The 21,233-nt window shown below is 44.1% G+C and overlaps 1 protein-coding gene across 3 annotated transcripts in view; it reads right to left on the bottom strand.

The window, feature by feature from the left end:
* Positions 1–21,233, bottom strand: part of TPD52 (tumor protein D52) — a 78,287-nt gene that overhangs the window by 5,952 nt on the left and 51,102 nt on the right. The window contains exons 1-4 of one of the 3 annotated variants that reach the window (XM_088471424.1): positions 18,525–18,930; positions 14,219–14,325; positions 5,957–6,105; positions 2,350–2,451 (exon numbers count right to left, since the gene is read on the bottom strand). In XM_088471424.1, the coding sequence (XP_088327550.1) occupies positions 2,350–2,451; positions 5,957–6,105; positions 14,219–14,325; positions 18,525–18,669 (503 nt within the window). In that variant the 5' untranslated portion in view covers positions 18,670–18,930. Of the gene's footprint in view, positions 1–2,349; positions 2,452–5,956; positions 6,106–14,218; positions 14,326–18,524; positions 18,931–21,233 lie in introns of those variants that run through there. The other 2 variants (XM_088471422.1, XM_088471423.1) reach the window with 2 other exon arrangements.

Here is a 21,233-nt window from a genome sequence, read left to right as displayed (position 1 = left end):
GAATGGCAAAATATTCCCCTTTAAAAGCGCTGCGGAATATATGTGTGCGCTATATAGAGAACTGCCAATAATAATCCCAACCTGCCATTACAGTGCCATACATATGGGTCTATAACCCTTTAAATCTTAATTAGACCCAAAAGCTTCAGTACACAGAAATGCTTGAAGATAAAACAGTGCTATAATGAATGGTAATTGATAGTATGCTTTGTGAAAGAAGCTAGACATGTATATCATCATGTATTATTTTAGTTATATCAACTGCATTGGTGCTATGTGAAAAAGTAATCTGTCTCATTAATAAGTTCAGTAACTCAATAGCAATATATCTGAAGCTGCAGATAAGCTTCAGTCACAGCCCCTGGGATTTCCCCCTCAAACACACACTCCTCCCTCCTGTCTTACTCCATTCCTACTCTGATGGCAATTGAGATAAAGACCTTGAGGACAGAGTTCTCGAGTCTCATCTGGGAGTGTCAGGACTTAAGAATGGACGTGAAGCATTGTGGCGGTTATAGTCAGAGGGGAGAGTGCTAAGTTAACCAGTGCTAAGGGCCCAAATATACTAGGATGATTGTATGTGTTGTTGCACTGAGAGTAAGCAGCATTGCTAAATAGTAAGGAAGAAGTGATAGGGGGTACATTGACAGGAAGGGTAAACTACACATTTACCAGGACTGGTTACAGAGAAATGAAGAGTAGCAGGACATGCCCAGAGACTTGGTGCTGTAAAATATAGAGCAATAGGGATGATAAGAGGGGAGTGGTATGAAATATCAAATCCCATAGAGTTGCACAGGAAAATCAGCCATGACTGTACCATGATGTGCACAGTAGGACATCACTGATGTCCAGCGACACATTAAGGGGTAAATTTACTAAGATGGGAGTTCTATTAAGAAGTTATGTTGCCCATAGCAACCAATCAGATTCCAGGTATTATCTTCTAGAAGGTGCTAGATAAATGAGAAGTAGAATCTGATTGGTTGCTATGGGCAACATCACATCTTAATAGAACTCCCATCTTAGTAAATTTACCTCTAACAGTCATTAAATACCCCTCACTGTGTTGAGTGCGATGTGCAGGCCTGCAATATAAACATCAGTCATATATAGCTGCAAGAACTGTAACTGATGGCTGCGATTCTCTAGGTGCCCTTCCTGTAGTATAGCTTGGGTAGCGACCTCCTAAGGCGTCAATTCTGAGACAATGCCACAATGTTATATTAGTTGTTTCTTTATAGACAGCAGCTTGTTTTTTGGATTTAGTCATTTAAAAATAATTATCCCTTATACAAAAGGCCTTATAATTTTTACTAAACATCATTTTGAAAAATAAACTTTAAAATAGGATATAATTCCCATTAAGGAAGGAAGAGGGCTATTGAATTTGGAATAGAGACAAGATTATACATGTCTTGTGTATGGTATAATGTAGGACTGTTAGTAGGAGAGGACAACCTGAGAAGACTAAGTAATGTGAAGCTGGATAGGGGCTGATGTATCAATTATCGGTCTTTTAACCTGTAAAATAAAATTAATAAAATGTTACTAAAATGATTATTTACTTCTTGTTTTTTTACCTCTCCACTTGTTCCACTTCTGTCCACGGAGCACCGGATCTTCTATTACATACACTGCACATGCCTGAACGGAGATAGTCGCATACGCAGTGGCCGTCTGATGAGGAGGATGACTATTACAGCTGCGGTAAATCAGCTTCAAAAGTCACCGGGATATCACCGGGACAGCAGTTTTCACAAGGGCCGTTCCAGCTGAACATTCTTAATACATTCCACCAAAAAATTATTTCTTATTATCGTGATTAGCGAGGATAAGAAATTATACTTTTTTAAACTCCAGTGTCTGCTATATTGCAGAGAAGTTGAGAGAGCTGGGGAATAGGTCAGAGCCAGTATAGGGGCCTGAACACATCACACTCATGCGGTAATCTATTGCATGCAAACTCCGACAGAAAACCTTTGCTACATTTCAATAACATTGCAAGAACCATTGTGTTCTATGGTCCCAATGATATTATGCGATAAATTGCCGATGTTGAGATAATGTAGGATACACTTCAGATTTCAGCAATGATACATGAAGAGGTACTTAAATATCGCAAAGAAATTACTTTTCCGCATCTTTTTTTGCAAAAAAAAAAACCTGTTGATACATCGGCCCCATAGTGAGAACGTGAGGAATGAACTAAACACATTTAAAGTAAAAACAGCATAAGTTTATATTCAATATTCTGTCATAAAAAGTCACCTAATTCATGGGATCATGTAAAATTAGTCAATTCAGCAGAAAAAGGTTCTTATGAAACTAATTTGCTCAGATACTTACTTTACATCCTCCAATTTTCTTGTAATGACTGACCCAACTGTGGAAATGGCAGCGGAGGCTTTCTGCCCTGCATGGGACAGCGTTTCTGAAGTCTTCCTGTACCTGGTGAACAGAATGCAAGAGAAACCAGTCAGATGCATTAACCCTAATCTCATACACTACTTATCCTGAGCCCATTGGATAGTGGAAGGGGCAGGTACTCGAAACCGCACTAACTCTCTGTCTTTGCACTCCTGCTGCCACCATTCACCTCTTCACATTGTGACACTGCCCCTGTAACCCTGTCCTCACTGACGCACCACTCATCTCCTTATATACTCTGTGCTGTTGGGTATTGTGCTCCTTCCAATATCTGGCAGCCTGTGACTTCTTGCTGCCTCCACTCCCCTCCTGATATCATGTCACTGTCCCTTTCACATGCAGCCCTGTCCTCATTAACACATCACTCATCTCCTTATATACTCTGTGCTGCTGGGCAGGGTTTTGTTTTGTTTTTTTTAAGAGAGAAGGGGGCTCATGTGCAGTCTCCGCCCAGGCCCCCTCCTCTGCAACCGGCGGTGCAAATGAGTAGATTCTGGTGCTGTGCCAGAGACTACTGTGCATACGGTCTCCAGGAAAATGGCACAGTGGCCATTTTATCAGCGATTTTCTACTTCGCATGTGTAGATCATCAGGAAACGCCCACTGCGCCTTCTCCCTGCCGATGTGCGCAGCATTGCCGACTCAGGACTCCGGGGAAGTATTGAAGACATTTTTTTTTAAAAAAAGCTGGCGCATAACCTGCCAGATATGTGATACTGAATACTAACTTTGTATTATGACTGCAGTCTTAAAGCCAATGTGGGAATTATACGCCCCACTCAATCAACAGAAAAAAACAAAAAGTATTCAAGGCACTGTCAATTAATACACATTTATATGGCATATACCAATATTTTAATTCACATAAAATCACATAATACAATAAATATATTGCACATACACTAAACAGTAATCCTGCCAAGAAATTAAAAATGCACAGAGAAAGCTCCTTGTTCCAAGGCCGTGTGTTAAATCCTTATAACACAGCTTACACTACTGTGTAACAATTTCAGCAAGCAAAGGCAATTTAAATTGTTCGTATCCAATCTCTGGAATTATGTAGCAATTCACTTTCCAATAGAAGCTTGTTTTTATAGCATCATTTGTTTCATCACAGGAAATATCACGAAGTCCCTTTAATGAAGTGCACGGAATATCCAGATAAAAGACACAAATGTGAGCTATCTTCTAGCAATCTCTGCTCATCCACAGTACTGTACTTTTGTGTAACCACAGATGATCCTTTACAGGAAAAGATAAAGTTGAACCAAAACAGTTTAATTGATTGAAGAAAACGGGATCTTTCCCTTTCACTGTGTATAAATTAACACAGATCCACTGTTTAGTGAGAAATTAGAATACAAACTAACAGTCTCCAATCACCAGCATGTACCTTTGTTTATATATATATAATATGCATATATGCACTCGTGGATCTTTTTACAGGAGGGGGAGATGCTATAAAGACAAGCTTCTATTGGAAAGTGAATTGCTACATAATTCCAGAGATTGGATACTAACATTTTAAATTGCCTTTGCTTGCTGAAATTGTTACACAGTAGTGTAAGCTGTGTTATAAGGATTTAACACACGGCCTTGGAACAAGGAGCTTTCTCTGTGCATTTTTTAATTTCTTGGCAGGATTACTGTTTAGTGTATGTGCAATTTATTTATTGTATTATTTGATTTTATGTGAATTAAAATATTGGTATATGTCATATAAACGTGTATTAACTGACAGCGCCTTGAATACCAAGTATTGAAGAACATGGGTGTGTGGTGTGTGCCCTCCTGGATCCAGGGGCGCGTTTGCACTGCACACCCTGCACTCAATATAGATACGCCACTGCTGCTGGGTACCGTTCTCGTTCCACTATCTAACTCGCAGTCTATGGATCCCTGCTACCCAGGGGCATATTAAGAGAGTAGGGGGCCCATGTGCAATATCTGTCCGGGGCCCCCTCCACTCTACCCTGCGGCCGTTAATGCACTGAGTGCAGCAGTAGACTCTGGACACTAATCTGTGCCAGAGTCTACTGCGCATGCACAGGTCACCGGAGAAATGGCGCTGCAGCCATTTTACCTGTGATTTCCCAACTGTGCATGTGCAAAACGCTGGGAAAATGGCTGCGGCAGCCATTTTCCAGGCAATTTGTACAGCGATGTTACCGCCAGTGCGGGACTTCGGAGAGATAAGTATTGAATAAATGGGCGCAACCATTGTAGATACACCCCTGCTGCTACCTCTGATCTTGATGGGGAAAGGTGATACATGATGACAGGTGGGTCTTGAAAAAGGTCATATATGGGACCGAAACATTGACTCATCTAATGGTTGGTCTGTGTTATAATTGCACCGAAATGCCGTGGATTAATGCCGTATCCTGATATCACTGGACATTTTGCTAATGGTGGTAAATAAATCACTGCAGTTTTGATATTATTCATAGAGTGCGCTTAGGTTTTCATCATAAATTTTTATAAACATACATATACATACATACATATACACATTGAAAAAATTGCAAAAGCTAATCAGTTCAACATTGATACATATGGCGAAATTAAATCAAATTCAGAGAAGTGATAGCATGCGTTAAAGGTCTGAAAATTGCAGGTCTCTTTAGCGAATAATGATACATATGTCCCAAGTACTTTAGCAGACTAAAAATGGAGATGCCCATCCATAAACAACCCTAAAATACACCCACCACCATAATCTCATTCCACAAAATGAAATTTCATTTTTGCACTGGCGCATCAGCACAGTTGTTAATAACATCCCCCCCTCTCCTGCCTCAACTTCTGCTCATCGGCAAATATCTCACAACGCTCTCATAACCTACAGGTTTTGGTAGACATCTAGAGCAAACCTGGGAACACAGCGAGACCAGAACAGATATGTATTTTGTCTGGGCCGTTTAACGCTTTGTAAAATTTCGGAAGCGGTCCTGAGGTGCAACATGTTGCCTATCACTGCTCTAAGGGGGGGGGGGGGGGGGGATCTATTAAGCCTTCTAAAGGTTGGAGCAGAAAGACAGGTGGAGAAGTTGCCCATTGAAACCAATCAGCTACTACCCATCATTTTAAAGAATGTACTTGATGAATGCTAGCTAGAATCTAATTGGTTGCTATGGATAACTTCTCCACTCTTTAGAAAGTTCAACACCAACACAATCCCCCTCCCCCATTAATGTTCTGTATTAGGCACCTGATCTAGAGCAAAAATGTTGCGCTGCAGGTGGGGCAGATGTAAAACATGCAGAGTGTTATAGTTAGAAAGGGGTGCGTCCTAACTAAATTATTAAATTGCAATGTAAGTACAAAGCTACACAGTATTTGTTTTCTGCATGCAGAAGCGGCCAGGACCTTCTCTGCAAACAAATAACAATTTTAAAAAAGAATCTGCACCCAGGAACAAACTGCTTCATTCTGTGATTTGCTCCTAACCATAGTACAGGACCTGGAAATGCCGGTTCACATGCTTATGACTGATGAAGCCACATAGGTGCAGGACTGCGCTTACATGTTGGTGGAGGCAACGTCATGCAGTCCTTTGGAAATATTTTGCTTCAGTTCAGTATATGTGGTTACCCCAAGCTTCCTTTTAATCTCCGCTAGATGCCTCTCCTTCGCTGCTAGCACTTGGTTCAGTGTTTCTATCTCTTCTTCTACCTAAACAATATAAGACAGTCACAAGAAAAATTGCAATGTTTTAATAAAGCTATTATTAATTAAAAATTGTAATCAGAAAAGAGCCTACATAACTTTACATATGATATAATTGGTGAGGCGTAATTACACCATAGACAATGTTTCATATTGTAGAATTTGCAGGAACAACTTTTAATACTTTACAGCCATATGCAGTAATATTGTATATATTTAAGGCCAGAGTAATATTGTTTGTTTTGTTTTCTTTTTACTTAATTGGAAGGAAATTTATCATTTAAGCAAACAGTTTTGTTTATGGCAAAAAAAGATAATTCACATAGTAAATACCAAAAATTAGTGACTTTAACAGGATCCTCTCACAACACTGGTAAATACTTAATGAGGTGTGTACCCAGCGATCAGGAATGGTGATGCCCCCGACGACGGGCCGACATATCGGGTGACTGGTACACAGACGATCCGGTGCCCGACCGCCCGATATGTCGGAACCAGCCTCATTGCGCTGCATGGGGTCGTCAGCCGCAAAGTCCGGTTGAGCTGCATGTAAGGCCAACTCGACAATGTGGCTGACGACCCCACAGTAGCACGCACCACCCGACATAGTTTGTACACACTGCACAATTTCAACGTTTTATTGTCCCGATCCGTCAAAATGGGGCAACACATTAAAAATATCGCTAAGTGTGTACCCAGCTTTAGAATAAATAATATATATATTTCCAAGGCGACCCATCTGCTACAAAATACTGTAGGCAACACACAGGAATCAGAGAAGGGATTTACCGGTAAGTACCAAAATCCCATTTTCTCTTTCATCCACTATGGGACACTGGAGGTGCTTACACTGGGGATGTCCCAAAGTTTTCCCCACAGTGGGAGCGCTCTGTGGAACCTGCAGAATAAGGCGGCCAAAACGTGATGCCGAAACTGCATGAACTGAAGACCAATTGTGATGTGGAGGCAATCCCTACTGGCCGCCCATGACGCACTCAACAGAACTTGTGGAATGAGCCGAAATGGACGAAGGAGGCAGACTGTTGGCACTAACATAAGCCTGATGAATAGTCAGCCTGATCCAATGTCTGCTTAGACGCTATCCAACCCCTCCGAACAGCATCATAAAGGACAAAAAACAACCCCAACTTACGGAGGGACGCTGTCCTGGCAACATAGGTGCGGAGAGCTCTAACCACATCCAAGGTAGAAGAACCACCAGAGTCCTCCACCAATGATGGTACCACAATAGGCTGATTGATATGGAAAGCCGACACAACCTTGGGAAGGAAGGCGGCTACCATCCGGAGTTACGCCCTATCAACATGAAACACAAGGTAAGGTGGCTTATAGGACAGAGCACCCAATTCCGAAACTCTACGAGCTGAAGCTAGAGCCAGAAGGATGATAGTCTTCCAAGACAAGTACTTAAGATCAACCTCTTCCAAAGGTTCGAACACGGGCGACTGAAGGAACAGAAGCACTAAGTTCAAGCCCCAAGGAGCTACCGAAGGTACAAATGGAGGCTGCACACGCAAGACCACCTGAAGAAACATCTGCACCTCAGGAATGAGGACCAATTTGCATTGAAAGAAAACAGAAAGGGCAGAGACCTGCACCTTTAGGCGAAGGCCAGAATCCAATCCCGTCTGAAGAAAAAACAGAAACTGGGACAAAGGAAAAGTTCTAGACGGAAGACCCCAACTGGACCACGACGAGATATAAGAATGCCAGATATAACAATGTGCAGCCGAAACTGGCTTCCTGGAGCGCAGCATGGTGGGAATGACCGAGTCTTAAGATATCGGTTTCAAGAGCCACCCCGTTAAACGCAACTGTGCTAAGTTGGGGTGGCCGAAGGTCCAAGAACCAACTTCTCCGAGGCCAGTTTGGAGCCACGAGAATGACAGAGGCTGACTCGTGTTTTATTCTTTTGAGAAGACGAGGAAGAAGAAGAATCGGAGGAAAAAGGTAAACGAAGTCGTAGATCCAAGGAACTGTCAGAGCGTCGACTGCCTGTGCCTGCAGATCCCGAGTTCTTGACACGTATACTGGGAGATGATTCAATCATGACACCATGAGGTCCATCTGAGGACTCCCCCATCGATGAATCAGCGCGTTGAACATGTCTGTATGAAGCTTCCATTCCCCGGGATGGAAGTTCTGGCGACTTAGGTAATCTGCTTCCCATTTGTTCACACCCGGGATGAACACCGCCGACAGGATTACTGACTGATTTTCGGCCCACCGGAGAATCTGAGTTACTTCTCGCATGGCCATGCGACTTTGAGTCGCGCCTTGTCGGTTGATGTAAGCGACGGCCGTTGTCAGACTGAACTCTTAACGGACGAGACTAGAAACTCTTGCTTCTATCAGAGCATTGTAAATTGCTTCCAACACATTTATGGGCCACTTCTGTTCCAGAGAGGACCATCAACCCTGAAAGTGATAGTCGAGGACTACTGCTCCCCATCCTCTAAGGCTGGCATCCATTGTTACGATGATCCAGTCCCACACTCCGAATCTTCGGCCCGGTAAAAGATTGTTGGATTGTGTCCACCAGAGGAGAGCCACTCTGGTAACCGGTTTCAAACGGATCTATAGCTGTAGAAGCAGATGAAACCCTGACCCCTGTGACAGCAGGTCCAGCCAAAGCACTCTGGAGTGGAACCGTCCAAACTGTAATGCCTCGAAAGCAGCTACCATCTTCCCCAAGAGACGCAGACAAAGAAGAAGGGACACTTTCTTTGGTCTGAGAACCAGCTGAACGAACAATCTGTTATCCCGGGCTTTGTCTATCGGAAGAAAAAACCCGTGATGCCGTATCCAGGATCATGCCCAGAAACAGGTTTCTGGGACAGATTGAGATTTGATTTCTTGAAGTTGATTATCCAACCGTGTCGGATTAGAGTGTGAGTGTTGGATTTAGGCATGGTCTGAGAGAAGGGTTACCAATGGAGCCTTGAGTAATAGGACATCCAAATAAGGGATTATGGGCCTGATTCAGAGCAGCTCGTAAGCGGCTGCTCGTTCGCTCTGAGCGATGTTCGCACAACTGCGCATGCGTATGGTTCGCAATGCACAAACCAGTCATTGTGCTCGGAAATCGTGCGCTCGTAAAACGAGGGGCTGCTAATTTGATTGACAGAATGCACCGTCTGTGGGTGGTAACAGGGGAAGGTGCTTGAAAACGGGGGTATGGAGATCCGAATGCAGGCGTGCCTAACTGTCGAAACGGCATTTAATGGGAGTGCATAATTAGTAAAGGAGCGTCATCGACCAAGTCACTTGGTTGTCTTTTAGCCTGAACTGCTCGCAGTGATAGCGGGAAGTTAATCCTACCACAAGCACTGCGAGCAGTTCAGATGCCTTTCGATGTTCCAGATTAATCTAATAAATAACGGAGATGACGTGTGATGCGAACGGCAAAGGGGCGTCTTTACAAAATAGCGAGCGCATTTTTCGGACGTTCACTCAGACATAGAGGCGTCAACACACCGCAAAGAGCAAGCGCTCAATTTAAATATCCGGCCCCTTTTTAAGAACGAGCGTCCGCAAATAGCGTCTGGGTCTGAATCAGGCCCTATGTTCACTCTCAATGACCGGAGAAGAGCAATCATGACTGACATGAGTTTGGTGAAAATGCGGGAAGCCAAGGATAACCCAAAAGGCAATGCTCGAAATTGGTACTGATCCTGCAGTATAGCAAATTGTAGGAAGGCTTGATGCGGTTCCCAAATGGGAACATGGAGATAGGCATCCCTGATATCCAGGGACTGCAGAGATTCCATTTTGAAATGATACATCTTCCGATATAGGTTTAAGGACTTGAGGTTTAAGATGGGCCTGACCGAACCATCCGGTTTGGGCACTACAAACAGGTTTGAGTAAAACCCCATACCTCGTTGATGCTCCGGAACCGGAACTAGCACAGATTATACTACTAGAAACTGGATAGCCTCCTGGCCCCGTCTGCAGATATTGGCAGACTCGTAGTGAAGAACCGAGGTGGAGGGGGGACTTCGAAGTCTATTCGGTACCCCATGGGAAATTAGCCTGCTAATCCACGGTTCTGAAGAGGTATGGTTCCAAACTTGTTGAAATTTCTGCAAGCCGGCTCCCACCACAGGGGACCCCCCAGGTGGGATGGAAGACCGACCTGCCACTTTTTTTTTTTTTAGCTGGTTTAGGCTCCTGTCGATGTGCAACAGTGTGTGGGCGACCTCTACCTGTGCCGCCTCTTGCTTGCGTGGGAGCACCTCTGGCTCTACCACGAAAGGAATGTGGCGCATGAAAGGAATGAAACGAAGGTCCAGTGTAAGATCTTCTGGGAGCCGGAGCAGTTGACGGGAGGAATGAAGACTTACCCCCCTCCATGGCCTGGGATATCCATTTGTCCAATTCCGGGCCAAAAAGCATGTCACCAGTGAATGGTAAATCCTCCACCGTATGCTTGGATTCTGCGTCCGCTTGCCAAGCGTGCAAGCAGATGGCTCTGTGGCCCGAAATAGCAGAAGCAGATATGCGAGCACTGATCTAACTGATATCTTTAGAAGCTTCTTCCAGACTCACGGATGTGTTCTGCTAGTAGACGTAATTCTGCTCTGGAAGTACCTGAGTCCAAACCTGTAATCAACTGGTCAGCCTAGCAAACCACAGCCTTGTCAACCCAGGCGGTAACAAGGGTACGTCTAAGTTGAGCTCCCGATGCAGTAGTGTCGTCTCCAACTTACGATCCGAAGGGTCTTTTAGTATTGTAGATCCAGGTACTGGAGTGCTAGCATCGAGTCCCTTTTCATCGGGAGACAGACGCATCCACAGGAGGAGGCGTTTCCCACTTCTCCATCATGGATGATGGGAAAGGATAGCCAGACGGAAACCAACGTGGAATTTGGAACCGCTTATCCGGTTGTTTCCAGGCCACTGAGAGCTGCTGTTGAAGTTGTTGTGAGAACGGAAAAACAGCTGAGCTCTTTGGTTGTACATGAAATAATTCACACTCCAGGGATGCTGGGATTATATCCTCAGGTAAATTAAGGATTTTTTTTTTGGACCACCAAAATTAGAGGTTCCACCCCAGGAGAGGTCGGTCTCTAACTCAAGGGGTACCGTCATCGTTTAAAAACTTCCTCAAAATCACCACCTTCCGTATCCTCCGGTGCAAGGAATTCGTCGTCCGACTCCTCTGACTAGAGAACAGTCGCAAGAGGACGCTTTTGAGACATTTTTTTTGTTTGTTTTGTTTTTTTAGGAAGTGGAGGGTACAGATATTGCTGCACTTATGCCTGTACCAGGGTGTCTGGAGACTTGGTTAAACCAGCACCGAGGGAGGTTGAGCCCTCCGTGCCTCAGCCAACTCTGACGTAAAGTCCGACATAACTCCTACCATGTCAGCGGCCCATGGAGGAGCAGGTGAGTTAGTAGTAGCCATAGATGGATCTATTGCTATACAAGCATCACATAACGTGGACCCAGTAGCATGCGGCTTGGTTTGTTTGTTGTTGCACTTAGAACAGACAGACATCCTTTGAGAAACCTTTGTTCTGTATGACATATAAACAGAGTCACCCACACAGTTGGAGAGTACAGATACAGAATACAGAAGGTACTTAGGGAAATAGAGGAGGAGATCACACCACTCCCTTGCCACAGAATTGATTCCCTGCACTATGTACACCCTCTAATGCTAGTCACAGCCTCTAGTGATATTTCTGGGGGAATCAGGCTTCTGTATCAGTGCTGCAAGCTCTTTGGAGAGATGCAGGCAGACACAGTAGAAAACGTCAGATAGGCTGTTCTTAACAGCCGCTGCCGCGCTTAGAGAGCCCGCGCTGTTAGGCTCCGCCCCCTTCTTCATGCTCTTAAGAGCTAAGAAATGGCTGTTGCACAGACGTTAACACCACCCCCCTGCAAGCCTCGCTGTTGTGGAGCGCTATGCCGCGAGTGTCAGTGGGGAGAGGGGAGGTGGACATATGAAATGGAGTAGTGCTGTAGCGCTGTGCTCCCTTTGTAGTCAGCGTCGGCAGCGGGGCTGGAGACTGGGGATGCACAGCTGATGTACTCACTGCGCTCCCTCTGGAAGGCTCTGTCAACAGCATTGAACAGCACTCTTTCTTCTTGCTTGTAAGAGTGCTGTGTGGTGATAAGGAGCTGTCAGTGGCTTTTGATGAAGCCCTGTGCACTCCTTCCTGTATAACAGGGCGTCAGGTTACCCGGACCCCACTTTTAGAGAGATGGCGAAGGGCACCAATATAGTGTAAAAAAGATGCAATCAAATAATAATAGTAAAGAAAAATCTATATGTGTATTGCTGGAGCACAGCAGATTGTGACCTGCTCCTATAGGCACATTTTCTAAACTGAGGGTTGATGGGGCATAGAGGGGGAGGAGCTTCACACTTCTAAATTATTTAAAGTGCCAGCTCCAGTTATCCACGCCTCTATACCCCAGTATAAGCACCTCCAGTGTCCCCTAGTGGATGAAAGAGAAAAACTAAAGTGCTGTCAGTATTAGATACTAGTGGCAGTATATGGAGGACATTTTGGAAGCCAAAAATTTCAGCAGCGACAGGGAGGTCAAGGCTGAGGTGAAATCGTGGCTCCGATCCAAGGACATGTTTTTCTACACTACATGTATTGAAAAACTGGTATCACTTTAAGACAAGTGTTTAAATCTTAATGGTGATAATGTTGAGAAGTAGCTTAATGGTATGAAAATAAAATAAATGATTTTCTTAATTGTCCTAGCTTTCATTTTTTCTTTCCAGGGATAGGGAAGCTTACTTTTGGGAAATCCCTTGTATATACAGTATTTTAAGGTAAGGTATTTGTTTAAAAGCGGGCATAACCTTCGCCCCAAGGACAATTTTATAAAAATTACTACGTTTTCTTGAAGTCATAACACATAAGTTTTTTTTGTTTTTATTTCAATGGACGTTGAAGTCATGATATATGAATTGTGTATTATCTGGACCTGTGATTGACATTCTGTGTCTTTGATATGGAAACTATATTTGATGATTTGTTCAACAGCGACAGGAGCTGGATGCTGCAGTGTGACTTTCTCCTGCAGCTCTCTGGGCCTGATTCAGACCCGCTCGCGAGCGCTCGCTAGCGGGTCGATGTTGCCCAACTGCGTATGTGCATGACGGAGCCGGCTCTGTCGTGCGCATGCGCGAGACCCGAGTAACGACGGCCAAGCCGTCGTTATGGGTCTCGCACCAAAGGGGGCGTGCTGTCGATGGTGATTGACAGCGTGCCCCCTTTAGTGGGCGTGCCGGGGGCGTGGCTGCCCAGACGGAGGCGTTCCCATGGGAATGCCTACCGTCTGGGGCCGGCCCCACTGACATCACTAATGATGTCAGTGGGAGTGCTTTTGGCTCTAATAGAGCCAAAAGCACTCCAGGGCTTGCGGCAGAGATACCCTACTGCAGGGTCTCGTCGCAAGCTCGATGATCGTGATAGTCTTGACCATTGCGACCATCATTTTGGCCACTCGCTATAGCTGTGGGTGGTCACCCACAGCTATGCGAGCGGCCAGGAGGCCGCTCCAAAAAGGAGAAGGGACAGCCCTGATTCAGAGCGAGCGCTCTGTCAGTGCGTCCGGCTCTGAATCAGGGCCTTTGTTCCTATCACAGAGGAGGAGCAGACAGTGCAGGCACTAGCCTCTAGGGGCAGCACTGCATCACTGGAAATGCTGGGCACTCCCCCGAAGGGATTTCCCGCAAGGGTATGCCCCCTTTTCGGATGCACGGGGGGTATATGGAGTGCGCTCTGGATGTCACCAGACCTGACCACCAGTGGCGTCCCTCCCTGTGGTGTGACAAGGTGTGGGGAGGGATGCTATGCAAAAATAATATGGCTCAACTGTTAATACTCACAGCTTCTGTTGCTAAACCAGTGACAGGCAGCACTCCGGGCCTTCACCACAGCCCCCAACTCACTGCTGTTTTATGCCATGTTGGCCCCAGTTCTTATCCTTTGCTATGAGCTCCACTAAGTTTAACATGTGGCCCCAGCTCTTATCCTGAGGCTAAGGGTAAAGGTATGGCCCTGCTGACGGTCACAGGGAAGTACATGCAACCCTTAATGAAGCTGCACATCACTGCTCTAAACTTTACCTTCTCAAGCTCTTTCCTTAAGTGTTCCTGCTCCTCCTCAGTTAAGGTGTCCACCACAGTAGCCGCTGCATCTTCTCCCTCCGGTACAGATTCCGGTTTCAGCAACTCTATTAATACAAATGATAAAGAAATTAAAAAAATCAATAGCACCAATGGGACATGGTATGTGTGTTACAAACTTGCCCCTCTCACAGTCAGATCTCATCCAGAACTCACAGATTTTTGTACACAGCCCTCTGAGGCTGCCTAAAAAATAAATTCAGCAACTCTGGAGGTATCGTATATAGCTGCACTTACTAGCATCGTGAGGGGACTTGTGGCTAATTGAATCGACCCCTTAATCTGAAATATATGTTTAAGAGAGTCTGAAAACATTTAAATGTAAATCATTAAAAAAAAAAAAAGTATTTGTGAATGTTACTGATTATACGTTCAAACATAAATACTGGTATTGTTAGACTGGGTTGGGCACGGGATGCTAGCGCTCGGGATCCCGTCGGTTAGAATCCCAATGCCGGCATCCTGACAGGGTTAGGATACAGACACCTGTCAGTAAGTATCCTAACCCTATCCCCTTAACCTAACCCTCCCGGTACCCTAAACCTAACCTCCCCTCATAGTGCCTAACCATAATCCTCTCCCCTAGTGCCTAACCCCTAACCAGTGTTCTCCCCAGAAAATGTTTCCAGCCAGGTGACATCAAGAAGTAGCCAGGTGGGGGCCTTCGCAATAATAAAATGTTTTAAACCCTGACCTTATAATGATTAAAACTTGAAATAACATTTTATATATTAATTCTCCTCTTCTTATTAGAGGCCCAGTCGTCTGATTATGAAAAAGCTGTAAAGTCTGTAGGATCTCATCCTTTTTATACGGCTCCCAGATACTGTCCCCACTTGCAGGCTCCCAAAGTGCCGGGTGGTGTACCCACAAAAAACAGCCTGGGGAGAACACTGCCTAACCCTCCCTTAACCCTACTACTTACCGCTGGGATACCAGCGCCAGGTTTCTGACTGGTGTCGGCATTCCGGCAGCCGGGATTTCAACTACATCCCATTAGACTTTAGTTTAAACCCAACGTCAGTTTTATTTCAACTATTCTTTAACATTTTTCTGTCATATCCACATTTGTCAAGACAGATAGAAATGCACACACCCACAAATACCCTGTATATTAGCGATGTGTGCGGACCCCTGTGTTTTGGTTTAGGCAAAACCACCCTCAACTGTTTTGGATGTCTTTAAAATTGACAGCAGCTAGAATCATTTAATCTGGGCCTGTTTACATGCAATCCAAAACATGAGATCCGTTTTTTAGATCCAAGCTCTGAACTTACGGGTAGAACCGAGCTGGTACCACTCGGAATCCCAAGAGTGATCCAACCCGGGACTCCAAAGTTCGGGGTGTGTTTGGTTTTCAGCAAAACCGAACCGCTCCTCTCTACTGTATATACATACATCCACACACAATTACTGTATTCAGTAAGCCCTATTAATGGTAAGTTTGCTAATTTCACTCTAGTAACACATTTTAGGTGCATCAGGCTAGAGTCAGGGAGCCTACTGTATTAATTTTTTCATATTGTAGACACTCAGATGAGGAAGAGCTTATGTGGGAGGTGATAGCAATACATGGAGCCAATCAGGGCAATTGGATGTTAACAGAAGTATGGAATATATTAGATCGGCCAACTCTCAATTTCCAAGTGTAGCCAAGTTTAAAGTGTAAGGAATTAACCAGTCACAGCATTTAAACATTAACAGCAGAGTCATGATGTGAGATTTCTGTCCCGACATTGTAAAGGTACGTACACACGGTGCGATTTAGGCAAAGATAAGATCTCGTTAACGATTTCCCTTGAACTCCTGAACACTTCCGGACAAACAATAACGATTGTACAAATGATCAAACTATATAGATGGGTCGTTAACAACTGCAAATCATTAACAATATATCGGTTGGCAGCAAAAAACCTCACAAGTGGCCAGCAACAGTGACAACAAATCGCTAGTCTCCCGTGAAATCATTCATCGTGCGTATACACGGAACGCTGTGTGCCAAATCGTGAAAGATTGGTTGTGATCTGTCAGCATGTTGAAGAGATCACAGACCACGACCTACAACCAGTGAGAACGCGCATCGGCATCGTTATCGTGCCTAGAAACGCCACTTTTTAAACAATATGTTGTTCCAATTTGTCGAAAACGGCTATATCGTTTAAAAAAATCCCACCGTGTGTACGCACCTTAAGATTGTGGTGTTTAGAGAAATTAATAACCGATCATTTCATCAGGGTTAATACCATATTGCTCATCATGGCACAGTGACTGGTAGTGTCCAGTCCAACACAAAAACAAACATGATGATTACTATTTGTATGTACCAACCAAATGTGTGTGTGTGTACATATATATATATATATATATATATATATATATATATATAAAAAGAAAACACGAGGAATTCCCTATTCTCATTCATGTTTTGCTTGAAAATATGAGATGTCAAAGATAAAAAGGAAATGATTAAATACCCTGGGGCAAATAAAAGCCCAATGTCAACAAAATTCAGCAAACAAAGTTGTATTCTAATGTAATGAGTGAAAAAAATGTCACAATAAAAAAAACAATTAAAAATACAGCAGACTAATTTAGATTTACAGCTACAGCATCATATGCCTTGAATTGCTGATTAATACATGTAAGGAACTATTACATTGTGACGTTATATATTAACCATTGTGTATCCACAACTCAAACCACTGGGGTGAAAAAAAAGTCTGTTACAGCCTTATGTAGGCATTCCTGTATTATACAGCAAATATAAAGTTACCAGAGGCGGTGATCTGATAGTGTATTCCTATAGCCCTGTGATCCAATACAGATGACGCCAATTAGTTTTGACACTGCACACATTTTACTGTGTTACCTTGGGGAACATATTGAATATTAGGAGTATGGTTTTCACACATTAAATAGTTTCTATTTTCGGCTGTGCAATAAACCAATCACGTACACATCCTAGCTTGCCCTGAAAGCACAGGCATTGATGTGTGAGGTCTATTGGCAGGGCAGGATTTCTAAAGGTTGGCATTTTGTTAGCAGGAAAGTAATTGCAAACAGGTTCGTTTATAGGTGCCCTTTACTTGCTAATCATTTACCAGCCATGCTGTTTGACAGGGAAGGGCACAATGTCAAAATGCACAAGCAATGACCCGGAATAAAATAACGATCTCCCCTCTCAGCAACATTTATATACCAGATGCCGTAACAATATATAGTCCTAGAGAAAAGCACAGTAAAAAAACAACTTCTTGCTGGAACAGCAGTATAAGGTACAACATAAAGATATATCAATTAAACGCTACAACACATAATATTACTTAATTTATTACTTTAAATTGTTTATAGATTTTCAGGCTGTCCACATACAGTGCAGACTGTGGTCCTGTAATCAGACTACTCAGCTCACTGCAGTGTTTTTCAAGTTACCAGCAGGACGCCTGCTGTGTTGTTGTATTTGAAAAAAAGGCTCAATGATCAAACCATTATCTTAAAAGAGCCTGCAACTGCTACAAATACATATTTAGCTTGTATTTTTGGCTTGGTGGTCAACTAACTAGCCAACAGTATATAAAAAACATCTGGGATTTGCAAATTATTTATTAGCGCAATAGCGTAACTAGCAAAAGAAGTCACCGGCTACAAGGTCTATGTATCTTTTGTCAGCATCTTGGAGTATGATAATCAGAACTGGGCACAGCAATACTGTATGCTGTGCTGTGATACCATATGCTGCCATGTGCCACTATATCCTGAGCTGTGAAACCATAGCAGGGAGCAATCACACTGCAAGCTCTGCACTACGACGGTCTTTGTTCGTATTAGAGCATGTATAGAGGGTATGGTGTACACACTGAGCTCACCGAACGGTATACATCTAGAGTACGAAAATGAGAAGACAGTCGACATTATCAAACTATCGACATTGCAAATGTCAACAGCAGTTTTTTTCAAAATTTTAAAGGTAACTTAACGATTTTTTGAACGATTTAACTATAACGACGACATTATCGTTCAATCGTTGAAAAAATCGTTCAGTTTCTGAGTTATAACGATGAATGATTATCGTCCATGCGCGTTCCCATTTGTAGTTCATTCTGACTGACCAACTGAACGATTTTCATTAAGGGAAGTTCCAAAAATCATTTGGGTGTCGAATTTTTGTACCACACCCAGCTCACCGCCTTCATGCGCATTGCAGATATGCTCCCCATAAATACCCCAAATGCAGAGAAAGCCTTACGTTTGCCCGTGCTCAGCCGAGTTGGTGAATCCGGGGGAGTGTTGCTCAGACCAGGCGACAAGAAGAGATAATTCCTATTGACTCCGCTGTCAAAATTGAAAGGCGACTTGTAGTCCTCCTGGAGATCAAACTCTCTAGAATCCATGACTGTTAAATTGTCCTAGTGGGCCGTTGTATCCAATCACATAAATCAGCCTTTTTGCTTCACTGTTCCATCCCCATGCAAGTTCCTGCTCTCTGGCTTCTACAGAAATAGTTTGGGCTTTTTCCTTTCACACGGCCTATCTAACAAGGCCACAACGCATTCTCCCAATTTCCACGAATACCCATCACAGCTCACATGACTGCATCAGGAGGCTGTTTAATCAGTGACTTCTCCTGAAAGAGTTGCCTTGCCTAGACACAGCTTGGCTTTCTTTAGATCTCTAATAGTAAGAAATCTTCTCCAGTTCTCGCGGCATCCTTCATAGGTTGAGAAAAAGATTGCTACTTTTACTTGTGCCATACAATATTAAATGCTTGTGCTCCTCTCTCAGACTGGCGGAAGGCTTCAGGACAGACACAATGCAGACAATTCATTTAGTCAAAATATCAACTGATTTCACATGCAAACCCAGGACCTTCTTAATCTTCTAGGACACAAACAGATTACTGGCCAATATTGTATGGTGCACGCCATCTGTGCTCTAACCGTCAGGCACACGGATTCTTGCTGAGGACATGTGTACGGTCTCTTTGTGCTTCGCTTTTCTAGAAACACTGCAATGTTCATAAAAAAAATAAAGTCCTAGATCGCTGCAAAAGCATTTAGAGCAAGGACATGCACCGGATGCCCTACAGGAAAGTGCTTTTAAAATTGATCCATTACTTAATGCATCCAGGCCTCCAAACCCGCAGAGCCTTGGGAATTATCTGTCTCTTGTGCTGGGACGATGCAGATAATACTCAGTGGTGTTAGGTGACAGCCATTAGCTTGTGACCTGGTTTTACACAGGCCACTTGGAGGAGCTGCAGCACCGGACATGACCAGCAGAAACATTTATAACATATGGAGAGGATTGCTAACACGTGCCTGTACTCTGCGCCTTAACTCACTTTTAATGACCTTTCAACATTGTAATAAATACTATCATCACATTAGCACTTTTGTTCTACTTGTCAGATGTTTCAGCAGTACACAGTTTCACTTGCTATATCCAGTCAGGTTGTGCACTGTCCTAGCTTGAATCAATCAAGGACCAAAAAAAAAAAAGCAGATTGAAGACAATTTATGCAGGAAATACACAGTTTTTCTGATTGAAAACAAAACCATGAGCACCCCACTAATGCACTTGTCCGAATTGTGGACAGGTCTAATTTAGTCATTGTGGCAGCAGAGCTTGACTGAAGCTGGATACACACTAGAGCAGGGGTGGGGAACCTTTTTTCTGCCGAGGGCCATTTTGATATATATAAAATTATTTGCGGGCCTAGTGCAGGCAACGCCCCCTCCGTGTGACATCACACGGGGCGGGCCACAATCGCCGATTATGACATCAATGCCCGGAGCATCATCAGGTTAGCTGTATGGGCAGTGGTGTGACCGTCTGAAGCGTCCTAAGGATGCTCCAGGCGGCACTGCTGCTTAGATTCTGGCTGCAGGGTGCCATTCTATGCACCCTGCTAGCCAGATGAGACTAGCAAAAAAAAGCTCAAAAAGGACCAGACCAAATGATTCCGGGGGCCTTATACGATCCCTGGGCCTGAGGTTCCCCATCCCTGCACTAGGGGGTAAATTTACTAAAAAGTTAGTTTTTAGAAGTGATGTTGCCCATAGCAACCAGATTCTAGGTATTATCTTCTAGAACAGGGGTCTTTAACCTTTAAGACAGTGTGGGCCACATTAAAAAATTCAATGAAGCCAGAGGGAAACTAAGCTATGCTGCAGTATTTAGACTCTGCCCCCTCCTCACACAATTATGTCCCATAACTTCCTCCATCCTACAACTTTAATTAGGTCCCCAAACTATCCCTCCTCCTCCATTAATTATGTCAGATAGTTGCCCCCATCCTCATACAATTATGTCCCATAACTGCCCCCCGTCTGCAGTGGCCCAAGTAGTGGTCCCCATTATGCAGTGCCCCCAGTAGTGGTCCCCATTATGCAGTGCCCCCAGTTGTGGTCCCCATTATGTAGTGCCCCCAGTAGTGGTCCCCATTATGTAGTGCCCCTTACATATATGCAGACAACAACAAAAAATACTTACCTGAATCCATGCTCCTGTGTCCGTTGCTCCGTCCTCCCAGCCCACTCGGCACTATAGGAGAGATGAGTCTCTCCCTTCACCCACTGCGGGAGCCGGAAGGCGTAGCTCATGAGTGAGCTCCAGCAGTCAATGAGAGTCTGTCTGACTCTCAATGGCTGCTAAACAAACACTGTCGGTATTTGTTACTGTGTAGTAAGGACCGCACTAACTGCGGTCCGCACTATACTAACTGAAACGGACCTTGACCGCGTCACTGGTGAGGTGGTAACAGTAGGGTGTGCTTGTGCACACCATCGGCGGGCCACGGGGAACAGCTCCACAGGCCACGGGTTGAAGACCTCTGTTCTAGAAGGTGCTAGTAAAATGTTAAGTAGAATCTGATTGTTTGCTATGGGCAACATCTCTACTTCTAAAAACTCTCACTTTAGTAAAGATGCCCCCATAGGACGACGGATCAGCGTCC

The sequence above is a fragment of the Taudactylus pleione genome, unplaced genomic scaffold, assembly GCF_031769625.1.
Source record: "Taudactylus pleione unplaced genomic scaffold, aTauple2 ptg000114l, whole genome shotgun sequence".
Taxonomy (NCBI): Eukaryota; Metazoa; Chordata; class Amphibia; order Anura; family Myobatrachidae; genus Taudactylus; species Taudactylus pleione.
The sequence above is the reverse complement of the archived record's forward strand: the minus strand, read 5'-3'. Positions and strand labels throughout refer to the sequence as shown.